Source organism: Gymnoscopelus braueri (genome assembly GCF_963280865.1).
Source record: "Gymnoscopelus braueri genome assembly, chromosome: 17".
In the NCBI taxonomy this organism is placed as follows: domain Eukaryota; kingdom Metazoa; phylum Chordata; class Actinopteri; order Myctophiformes; family Myctophidae; genus Gymnoscopelus; species Gymnoscopelus braueri.
The window spans coordinates 48,839,516-48,851,663 of NC_137617.1; the positions used below are offsets into that span (position 1 = coordinate 48,839,516).

The 12,148-nt window shown below is 41.1% G+C and overlaps 2 protein-coding genes and 1 long non-coding RNA gene across 3 annotated transcripts in view; 2 read left to right on the plus strand and 1 right to left on the minus strand.

Annotated features, from left to right (window-relative positions):
* LOC308105257 (mamu class II histocompatibility antigen, DR alpha chain-like) overlaps positions 1–12,148 on the minus strand; it is a 305,525-nt gene that overhangs the window by 188,035 nt on the left and 105,342 nt on the right. The window lies entirely within an intron of this gene.
* The window catches only part of LOC308105259, a 106,305-nt gene that overhangs the window by 87,457 nt on the left and 6,700 nt on the right, over positions 1–12,148 (plus strand). The window lies entirely within an intron of this gene.
* Positions 8,563–11,627, plus strand: LOC308105256 (mamu class II histocompatibility antigen, DR alpha chain-like). Its single transcript, XM_080455896.1, has 4 exons — positions 8,563–8,713; positions 9,554–9,802; positions 10,236–10,517; positions 11,449–11,627. The coding sequence occupies exons 1-4, from the start codon at positions 8,650–8,652 to the stop codon at positions 11,577–11,579; spliced, it is 726 nt and encodes a 241-aa protein (XP_080312022.1). The 5' UTR covers positions 8,563–8,649; the 3' UTR covers positions 11,580–11,627.

Genomic DNA, 12,148 nt, shown 5'->3' on the forward strand with positions numbered 1-12,148 from the left:
GGATAAAGGAAACATTCAGTCTAAATGTCCAGCTTGCTAATTCTCGCCTACTACTACTACTTTTATATTTGAAACTTTAAATTTCTCTAAATATTATAAACTTTCAGGACAGCATAAGTACAAATATCATTTATGAAAAGGCTACTATAGGCTACAGTGAAGTCAGACTGAATAATGATTTCACTGATATTTGTACATAGGCTGTCCTGAAAGTTTATAATATTTAGAGAAATTTACAGTTTCAAATATAAAAGTAGTAGTAGTAGGCGAGAATTAGCACGCTGTACATTTAGACTGAATGTTTCCTTTATCCTCATTGCGCTAATGCACGCAACTGTTTTGCCAGGTTTTACTTTTGTTGTTTCTCATAAGCGTGCATCCGTTGTCCGTCAACAACACAGTAGTCTGTGCCTTGACTTCAGTGCGCTGACTCTCTCCCAGCCCCGCCCCCTCGCTTCAACAATATGGGAATAGGCAGTTCGCGTCGGAGCTATACAGCGGAGGGAGAGGTTTTGACTAGCAAGAATATGTGGCTAATATTGAGCGACTTGTTTGGGTTTAATCCAACTAAGACAAGTAGCATATCCAATCCAACCTAGCAGTGCATGTAAAATGTATTAATTTCGCTGGCTGCAGACTGCAGAGATAGGGCAACAGCGCAGGCCAGCGCAGCCTCGCGCTCATGGCAGATTAGCGACCTGACCAGACTGTGTCTGGACTTGAAATGCAGTTCTCTCTGTCTCTCTGTCTCTGACGTTGAATTGTGGGCGTGCACTCCCCAAATGTTTTAAAGGGGGGCGGGGCTAAGGCCAAATGCCTCAAAGCTGTTTAGAGAGACGGGACTTTGTCACCCGTCTAAAAAAAAGATCTACAAGGTCATAGCGCGGCACTCAGTGCCGCACTATGAGCTTGTAGTTCTGCTATTAATAGCCCAAAGAAATAAAAACAAATTACACGGATGCGTTCCCTGTTCCCTACGTTTACTGTTGTTCATGAACAATGAACAACAGCAAACGTAGTTAATGACCAACGTCTGAAGCTTAAACAAACTCCCAGGGAATTAGTATGTCCTCGTTCACTGTGGATTAGAGGTGTAACGATATAGTAACTGCATCGAAAAATCGATTAAAATGTTCAACAATCTACTATATCGATATGCAAACGGCAAAATATTGTATCGTTTTACTTTGTATCGTATTGAATCATTTTGCAATGCAAATAATCGTATCGACTCGTTCTGCAACACAAATAATCGTATCGACTCGTTCTGCAATGCAAATAATTGATTTTATCGATACTACGTACTTGTGTGTAGCAATTTTAAGAAGAAAAAACAGAGAGGGGTTTAATTACTTTTCCATTACATATCGCAACACTTGGTTTATCGATAAATTTGTGTAATCTCTGTGTTCATGTCAAGGTGCGAGTTTGTCCATATCTGTTCAAATAAAATGTCCATGTATTTGCCAGAGAATCACTGTTTACTTATTTGTATCCATAATAATTCATTTTTCCCTTAAAAAACCTGACACAGATTATAATTTTTTCCTAAATAGTTACTGTATCAATTTTAAATCATTAAATCGTATCGTATGGCCATGAATTAACCAATATCGTCCATGTATCGTATCGTCAACCATGTATCGTGATGCGTATCTTTACCTTATGCGTATCGTAAAATATATCGTTACACCCCTACTGTGGATGGCTTCACACGCAGTCAGGAAAGAATTAGGCTGCCCTTGCTTGCCTTCCTGTTTTCGTGCCTAGAGGGGCGGGTTTAACATCTCCGGAGAGAGAATGCGTGTGATTGGTTCACCGATCTGTCCGTCAGCCTCCGCCCCGTCAACACAACATTTGGAGCGACGCCCACTGCACTCTGGTTGGTTGGGGAAATGAAACACTTCCTATACCCGGAACACCGACTCGCTGGTCTAGGCTTTTATTTTTTTAGCAGAACTAAAAAATAAAAGCTTGGAGATCGAGGCTAGGAAAGAATAGACGGGAGAGAATTCCATCAGGTGTCGTTTTTATAACAAAGAGACAATGTTACGTCACTGCCTGGTAGCCCGTCTGGTTTCTTCTCTTATTAGAAACGCAACACTTCACTTTACACCAGGGGTCTTCGACAGGGGGTCCGGGACCCCTAGGGGGTCCTCAGAGCTACTATAATAGGGGTCCGCGAAATCTTTGTGTGAAAGTTTTTTCTTCTTTTTTACATTAACCACTTGAACCCTAGGATTCCTTTTCTGAGGGGAACATTAGCCGAAAATAGCAGATCTACAAGCTCACAACGCAGAGGCGTTGTGAGCTTGTAGATCGGCATTTTTTTTGGCAAAGAGGTTTAGTGTATAGAGGGGAAAAGGAGTAGACTAGAGTGAAACGCTGATTATAGTGAGGGGGGTAGAGGTCACAGGTTTGAGTCCCGGCAATATGTCGAGGTGTCCTTGAGCAAGACATTTAACCCCTAACTGCTCCCCTCCAGCGCCCCAAGTCTGACCAGCAATCAGCTGGGTGAAGCTGAAAACTGAATTTCCCCCACGGGATCAAATAGGTCACATGTTTAGTTTTTTTCAGACTAACACGTATCTCTCTAGTAACTGGTGATGTTTGATAAAAGAATAATCCTGATTGGCTGCTGAGTGAATGAGGAAGTGAAATCAAAGTTTGGGGAATGGAAACCTGAGCCCGAACTCACCACTGAAGCTTCTTACTGGAAACTAACACACACACACACACACACACACACACACACACACACACACACACACACACACACACACACACACACACACACACACACACCTCAGTCTAATGTGACATTTGATCACATGACCAAGGTGTCTTTGAAGACATGTTGAGACAAGAGAAGTGATTATCGTGACGAGGTGTGAGCTTGTAGATCAACTATTTTCAAACAGCCGATGTATATATTAGGTTTAAAGTGGTCCAATTGATTGTGATGCAATATGAACTCATTTTGCTGGGGGACCCCCTGGAACCCCCTCAGTTACTCCTGAGGGTCCCCAGACCCCACCTTGAGAACCAGTGGATTAACACACTGCTTGAGCGTGAACTTGTAGATCTGCTATTTTCAGGGACAACAGAACAGTTCATCACACTGACCACATGGTGACAGTGTTGCTCTGTGGAATGACTAAATGAGGGCTCATCAATGTGTCTGTACCCTGATAAATGTGTGTGGCAAATCTTTGATTAAATAACGTAATATGAAAAACCCTGCTTTCATTATAATGTTCTTATTTTGTTCATATAATGAAAGCACTGACTGTATTGATAAGTTACTGAAAACACAGAACAGACCATGCTGCATTGATGCATGTATACAGCCAGTATACAGTGAATAGAATGGACCATGCTGCATTGATGCATGTATACAGTTAGTATACAGTGAATAGAATGGACCATGCTGCATTGATGCATGTATACAGTCAGTATACAGTGAATAGAATGGACCATGCTGCATTGATGCATGTATACAGCCAGTATACAGTGAATAGAATGGACCATGCTGCATTGATACATGTATACAGTCAGTATACAGTGAATAGAATGGACCATGCTGCATTGATGCATGTATACAGTCAGTATACAGTGAATAGAATGGACCATGCTGCATTGATGCATGTATACAGTCAGTATACAGTGAATAGAATGGACCATGCTGCATTGATGCATGTATACAGTCAGTATACAGTGAATAGAATGGACCATGCTGCATTGATGCATGTATACAGTGAATAGAATGGACCATGCTGCATTGATGGGGCCCGGCTATAGCTGAATGGGTAGAGGTCCCAGGTTTGAGCCCCGGCAATATGTTGAGGTGTCCTTGAGCAAGACATTTAACCCCTATCTGCTCCCCTCCAGCGCCCAAGTCTGGGCAGCAATCAGCTGGGTGAAGCTGAAAACTGAATTTCCCCCACGGGATCAAATAGTCACATGTTTAGGTTGTTCAGACCAACACGTATCTCTCTAGTAACTGGTGATGTTTAATAAAAGAATAATCCTGATTGGCTGCTGAGTGAACGAGGAAGTGAAATCAAAGTTTGGGGAATGGAAACCTGAGCCCGAACTCACCACTGAAGCTTCTTACTGGAAACACACACACACACACACACACACACACACACACACACACACACACACACACACACACACACACACACACACACACACACACACACACACACCTCAGTCTAATGTGACATTTGATCACGTGACCAAGGTGTTATTGAAGACATGTTGAGACAAGAGAAGCGATGAGGTTTCACAGCATTGTTGTCACTGATACTGCTGACTGTTGTTGAACTGAATATGTGACGCATAAATCTGATGATTTGTACATTTATAAACTCACTGACAATGACATCAAACCACTTTGAGTGCTTTGTTCTAACAAGACATACAGTAGGCTACAGTGGTGTCTGAAACTTCATGAACCCTTCAGAATGATTTACTTTATCTTAAAAGTAGATAAAGTACCCAGTTAAACAAATTAGACAAAATATATTATACCTCTATCATCGAAAATGATCTAATATTTCAAATCTGTGACAAATGTATGAACCTCAAATATTAGCAGTTGATTTGAAGGTGAAATTCAAAGTTTTCACAAATAAACAAACAAACAATGTTTTGTCAAACATTTGATTGAACCAAAATCATAATCAGCAAAACAGGAAGGACAGTAATGACCAGAGCTCATCATACTGTAATGTAGCTGCATACTAATTAACAATATTACACAAGAGGGTGAGCTTTACCACGAGGTCTGTCTGTCAGAGAGAGAGAGTGTGTGTGTGTGTGTGTGTGTGTGTGTGTGTGTGTGTGTGTGTGTGTGTGTGTGTGTGTGTGTGTGTGTGTGTGTGTGTGTGTGTGTGTGTGTGTGTGTGTGTGTGTGTGTGTGTGTGTGTGTGTGTGTGTGTGTGGGGGCGCACGCGCATTCGTCTCTCTCTCCCTCCCCCTCTCTCTCTCTCTCTCTCTCTCTCTCTCCCTCTCTCTCTGGTTGTCCAGATCAACATGTCTGCCTAGTAACTGGTGATGTTTAACAAAACAATAATCCAGATTGGCTGCTGATTGAAGGAGGAAGTGGAATTAATGTTCGGGGAGTTTTCAGTTGAAGGATCAAGAAGGATCAACACAATATAAGACTGGATTTGAAGGATGAAAGATCTAGTTTGACAAATAAACTAGAGATCCTCCTTCAAATCCAGTCCTATATATTGTGCTGTTCAGAGAAATGGTCTCAGAGTTATGTCCATTTGAAGTGTTAAACACTGCTGCAACACTGATGTAACACTGCTGTAGTGTCCCATGTGTGATGTTTAGGGTTTTTGCTGTGACTATTGTCATGGCAGACCCCTGAACAGTGTTTGTGCCATGTTTGGTTCAGATATATTCACACAGTGGCCATTTTGGAATTTAACATTGAAAGTGCCACCCCGTTGCCGCGGAAACCGGGGTGGCACTTCATTGACTTAATAGCAACATGGCCGCCGTGTGAATATGGTCTATTGTGGTCCATAATGTGAAACTTTGATCACATGACCAACACACACACACACACACACACACACACACACACACACACACACACACACACACACACACACACACACACACACACACACACACACTATGTTGTGTTGTGGACATGTATCGATATTTAACTGCTTTGAGGTACAAATATAACCTTCTAGATTATCTCCACTCTAGTATTTACATTTTAAATACATTTTAAATAGAGACAAATGGTCTGAAACACATTGTTCATTAGAGCAGTGAGATGTGTGATCACATGACCTCATGATCACATGACCTCAACTATAAGTCCTCTGTCTCATTTAACAAGGCTCAGTTCCATCCTTAGTAGCCTATGCTTTGAAGGATGCATCCTTTGAAGGATGCATTCTCTACTACTGTATTGGAGCACAGTGGTTGTGTTCATCTATCTGTCTGTCTGTCTGTCTGTCTGTCTGTCTGTCTGTCTGTCTGTCTGTCTGTCTGTCTGTCTGTCTGTCTGTCTGTATACAACACTAAAGTTGTGTGAGGTTTGACTGAAACACTAGACTAGGTTTCTTAAGGATGTGATTGGCTAGAGAGGCTGTCTGGTGATCACAAGGTCCCTGGTTCACCTCCCCAACCCGACTGTCTGTCAAAGTGTCCCTGAGCAAGACACTTAACACCTAAGTGAGAACCATCTGAGCAGCTATCAGCGGGGTGAAGCTGAAACTGAATTTCCCCTGCAGGATTAACTCTAAAGCCAAATTCCAATACCGAAAATCTCGGCCACTCGCTCACTCCCACTCGGTCACTCCGACTTCGAACCGGAAGTTGTCAGGTTCCAATTGTTCATTTGCTTCTTGGAGGAGGCGAGTGGAGTCGAGTGGAGGAGGCGAGGAGGCTCTCCGCTTCCGCATTGAGCGAGTGTACATGAAGTGTACGCTCGAGCTGTCTCCACAGCTCCTCGCGGCAGACTTCCGCATCACGCGTACACGTTTTTTTTGTCTTTTTCCCCTTCTCCCGTGACGTATGGGTTTTTTTTTCTTTCTTTTATTCCATGAAAGCGTTTTGATTTTACCAACTGATCCCAGTACAGCCTGACAACACAACACCTGGTTATAGAACCAATGTCCAGTTCTACCAACTGATCCCAGTACAGCCTGACAACACAACACCTGGTTATAATATAGAACCAACCCACACTGATCCCAGTAACACAACACCTGGGGGTCAACAGGGGGTCCGGGACCCCTAGGTAGATTTACAATAGCAGACTTCCGCATCACGTGTATTCATAAATGTAAGTTTGCTCATCCTGGCGCTTCGTTCACTATTTCAGGAATAAATGGCTTTGCACAAAATGTTAACTATAAAGATAATGTGGCCATCCACATTGATGAATTGTCTATTCTTATATTCTGTATTATTCTATACCTGCATATTATTCTATGCATGTATATTTTCATCCACGCCTCTGCTGCTCTGGTCCAGCTGTGTGAAACGTCATAAGTGATCGCGGAATTTGCAGTCGCTTTGAAATGACAGTCCGATCCTTTGAGGGCAACCGGTCGACCACTCCGTCCTCGCAAATAATCCTCGGCTCCTCGCAGGGGCGGGGCTTAGGCGCGAGTGGAGGAAGCGAGGAGAGTGAGCGAGTGACCGAGCTTTGGGGAATAGAATTTAGCTTATGGTCCCTCTCTTCCTTTTCACTTCCAGTCCATCAAGTGTGTTATTGTCTCCACCAGGCCGAAGGTGCGGCAGAGAGTGTTTTGTCTGTCTGTGAGCAGCTAATCTCCGGCACCGTTGGGCCGATCGCAGCAAAACTGTACACACACACTCCCTAGATGCCAGAGCAGAAGCTCTGCCCCAGATTTCTCAGATCGGCCTGTTATAGCGCCACCAGAAGGTCCATTTTTGCAAAACTTTTTTTTTCGTATTGCTCCTACAGATTTTGTCCAAACATCACACAAATCGGTACACATTATCTCTATAGTCATTAAACCAAACAGTCTTTCAGATTTTTCATATTCCATCCTGATTGGTTAAGATTGGCTTACAAAGTTTGCAGGATTGGTCCTTTTGAACAAAATAGCCTCAAATCATGAACCCAGCGTGTGATTTCCGGGATTTTTTGCATGCACATTCCCACTAGGCCGAGGAAGAAATGCCACTTGAAATGTTTCAAATCAGCCTCATGTCATGGTGACACTATAACAGGCCGATTTGAGTTTTTACTGCACCGATCTGCAAAAAAAAATGTTGTTGATTGCACTAGTGTTGATTTTATCAACCATTTAATATAGTCTCAGTCTTAGTCCAGTTTCAATCGCCCTTGTTAGTTTTTCTCATATTTATTCATCCTCATCCTGTTTTTATTTAGTCAAGTTTTAGTCGACTAAAAGACGAGCATTTAGTCTTTATCTTAGTCCAACAAAACATTAAGTATTTATTTTAGTTCTAGTCAACAAAAACGGTTTACATGTTATTCTAGTTTTAGTCAATGATAACTCTTTTAGTCTTTTATTCCATGAAAGCGTTTTGATTTTACAAACTGATCCCAGTACAGCCTGACAACACAACACCTGGTTATAATATAGAACCAACCCACACTGATGCCAGTAACACAACACCTGGGGGTCAACAGGGGGTCTGGGACCCCTAGGTAGATTTACAATAGGAGGGCCACCAAATGTTTGTGTGAAAGGATATGTTTTCTTTTACTTGAACCCTAGCATCCCTGTTCTGAGGGGAACATTTGCCGAAAACAGCTGATCCACAAGCTCCCTATTTTCGGCAAAGAGATTTGGTGTAGAGGGAAAAAAGAGTGAACCAAGTACAGAGCCAAAGGTAAAGTTTACTAAGAATTGAGGGTTTAAGTGGTACATTTCTAAAAAATCAATCAATGTGTTTCTCTTCAACAGTTCAGAATGTCGTCTTCCAGGAGACAGATGATGCAACGTTGTATCTTTAATCTGATTGGTTGATTCTTCTAAACTACACAACAAACCCTCCATTTTCTCTCAGACTTCAGAACGTGTCTAGAAGTCAACACCTGATTATTGATCTGTTTATTCTGATCAGTTTTTAATTTCTTTATTCACTTCAGTTCAGTTTGTATCAGTGATGATGAAGACTGCAGCCACCCTCCTCATCCTCTCCTCTGTACTTCATGTCAAAGCGATCCCAGGTGAAGTACATCACATTTATGTTATTATAAACTATATACATTTATATATCTGTGGTTATGTAAAGTATACATTTATATATCTGTGGTTATGTAAAGTATACATTTATATATCTGTGGTTATGTAAAGTATACATTTATATATCTGTGGTTATGTAAAGTATACATTTATATATCTGTGGTTATGTAAAGTATACATTTATGTATCTGTGGTTATGTAAAGTATACATTTATATATCTGTGGTTATGTAAAGTATACATTTATATATCTGTGGTTATGTAAAGTATACATTTATATATCTGTGGTTATGTAAAGTATACATTTATATATCTGTGTTATGTAAAGTATACATTTATATATCTGTGTTATGTAAAGTATACATTTATATATCTGTGGTTATGTAAAGTATACATTTATATATCTGTGGTTATGTAAAGTATACATTTATATATCTGTGGTTATGTAAAGTATACATTTATATATCTGTGGTTATGTAAAGTATACATTTATATATCTGTGGCTATTAAAAAAATAGCAGATATACAAGCTCATAGCGCGGCACCGAGTGCCGCGCTATGAGCTTATAGATCTGCTATTTTTGAACAGCCAAATAAATATTAAAATGACACAGATGCGTTCCCGGTCTTAATGGGTTAATGACCCCCCCGACACACACACACACTCTCTCTCTCTCTCTCTCTCTCTCTCTCTCTCTCTCTCTCTCTCTCTCTCTCTCTCTCTCTCTCTCTCTCTCTCTCTCTCTCTCTCTCTCTCTCTCTCTCTCTCTCTGTGTCACTTTGAAGAAGATTGTGTTTTAATTTGTATGTTTGTTTTATTTCCAGCGTTTCATGAGGATCTTAGTGTATCAGGTTGTTCAGATACAGATGGAGAGGTGATGTATGGACTGGATGGAGAGGTGAAGTGGTACGCAGACTTCACCAAGGGGAAGGGGGTGATGCCTCAGCCTGACTTCATAGATCCACTCACCTACGTAGAAGGAGCTTATCCATCAGCTGTGGCTAGTCTGCACATCTGCAAAGAAAACCTGGAGACACTTCGCACTGCCTTGAAGGAGCTAACACTGGAACCAGGTGTGTGTGTGTGTGTGTGTGTGTGTGTGTGTGTGTGTGTGTGTGTGTGTGTGTGTGTCTAGGGAGTAGGAGACAAAGAGGTTTGATGACATAATGTAATGAATGAGTTATGTGTAAAATGTGAACATTTTCAGGGACCATCTACTTTCTATTTACTTGCGCTCGCACGCACACACACACACACACACACACACACACACACACATACACACACACACGCACACGCACACGCACACACACGCGTCTTGCAGATTAATTTTATTTGTATTTTTTTAATCTTTTTAAGAAAGTTGTCCTTTTAAGAGGCTTAAAGCAGTTCACCATATTTATCTCATAGTCTCATCAATATCCATGCTTGGAAGTATTCCATGGATCCTGAGTCTCCTGAATGATGTAACATCTATGTGTGTTTGTGTATGTTATGTATCTGCAGTAGCTCCTGACACCAAGATCTACTCCAGAGAAGACGTTGAACTAGGAGTGGACAACGTTCTCATGTGTCATGTGACTGGTTTCTATCCCGCCCCGGTTCAAGTCACATGGACCAGGAACAACCACAACCTGACCAGTGACATCACTACCACCATCCCGTACCTGAAGAAAGATGGAACCTTCTACCAGTTCTCCAGTGTGAGGGTCACACCAGAGCAGGGAGACATCTACAGCTGTACAGTCAACCACCAATCACTGACTGGACCTGAGACCAGGATGTGGGGTAAGATCTTCTTAAGTTACAATAAAACTAACAGACCAACCAACACTAAATGTCTTGTCCATGTAGTCAGTAGGATAAGGAAGTCAATGCTTTCATACTTTTTAAATCATGTTGAGGCTGTACCAGCCCACTGTACATGTTGGCCTGTAACTATTGAACCATAAGTCATACATGCACCCAAAATATATTGCTTGGTGTTGCAAGTCCCCATATAGGCCACGCCTAGTTAGTTAGATTATTCCCAGAACTCACACATTGCTACACATGATCTCTGGACTCATGTGATATAATAATAATAATAATAATAATAATAATAATAATAATGATAAGTGTAATAATAATAATAATAATAATAATAATACATACTTTTTACGCTGTTCTGGGTACTCAAAGTCACTTTACATAAACAGAATAAAAACAACTTTATTTGGAAAAACTAGTTAAAAAGGTTTAAAACTATAAGAGACTAATTGGGATTTATGTGGGAATGCGAGTCTGAAAAGGTGGGTTTTCAGTGTGGTTTTAAACGTGGTGAGGGTTGGGGGGGGGGGGGCAGCTCTCATGTGAGCTTGGAGTGAGTTCCACAGTGAGGGGCGGGGCCACCGAGAAAGCCCTGTCATCCCAGGTTCACTTTTTTGTCCTGAGGATGGGGGGCCTGGTTGTTGAGGGCTTTGTAAGTAGTGATAAGTATTTTTGATATAATGTATAGGCTATCCTTAAAGATCAGTTTACTCAGTAACTGAACAGGCCAATATGCTGCTCCTGAAACTTCTATGTGTTCTGTTGATGTGAAGTGTTCACTGTTCAGAGCCTCTTTTTTTATATGGACCCACGGGTCTGAAATGAAGATTATTATATATTATTGTGTGTGTGTGTGTGTGTGTGTGTGTGTGTGTGTGTGTGTGCGTGTGCGTGTTTTTTTTCTCTCCAGATGTGGATCATCACATCCCAGCTCAGCCCGGTGTGGGTCCAGATGTGTTCTGTGGGGTGGGGCTGACCCTGGGTCTGCTGGGGGTTGCCATGGGAACCTTCTTCCTCATCAAAGGAAATGAATGCAACTAAATAATCATCATACTCATGTTATAAATAAAGCACCACTATGTAACTTTCCTCTTCTGCCCCTGATTTGAACCTGGTTTCCTGCGCTAGTCCTGAAATGTTTTAACATTGAGCTAATAGAGCCTTCCTGCTTGCTCAGGGGATAAATTCAATCTTGACCATCAGGTCTAAATTCGTGTCAGATCCTGTGTCTAGGTGAGACATGACCTTTGACACGATCTAAATGTCTCAATAGAAGATCAGGGAGACCAAATATAACCACCCCAATTATATAAGTTATATTGTATTAACATACTCTACCATACAGATTGTAGAAGTTATATTGTATTAACATACTCTACCATACAGATTGTACAAGTTATATTGTATTAACATACTCTACCATACAGATTGTATAAGTTATATTGTATTAACATACTAAATAAAAAAATAATTGCATAGTGCCACTTTAACACCATCTTCAGAGTTTCTCCTTGTCTGGACACATACTGTCTATTATCACATTTTCATAAATTAACAGGTCTATAGGATACTATTGATCTTACATTTTGCCATCGATATTAAAATCAAGA

Coding starts and splice junctions, on each gene's coding strand:
- LOC308105256 (XM_080455896.1), top strand. CDS start 8,650: ATGATGAAGACTGCAGCCACCCTCCTCATCCTCTCCTCTGTACTTCAT. Junction 8,714..9,553: donor TCATGTCAAAGCGATCCCAG/GTGAAGTACATC, acceptor TTTTATTTCCAG/CGTTTCATGAGGATCTTAGT. Junction 10,518..11,448: donor ACCTGAGACCAGGATGTGGG/GTAAGATCTTCT, acceptor TTTTCTCTCCAG/ATGTGGATCATCACATCCCA.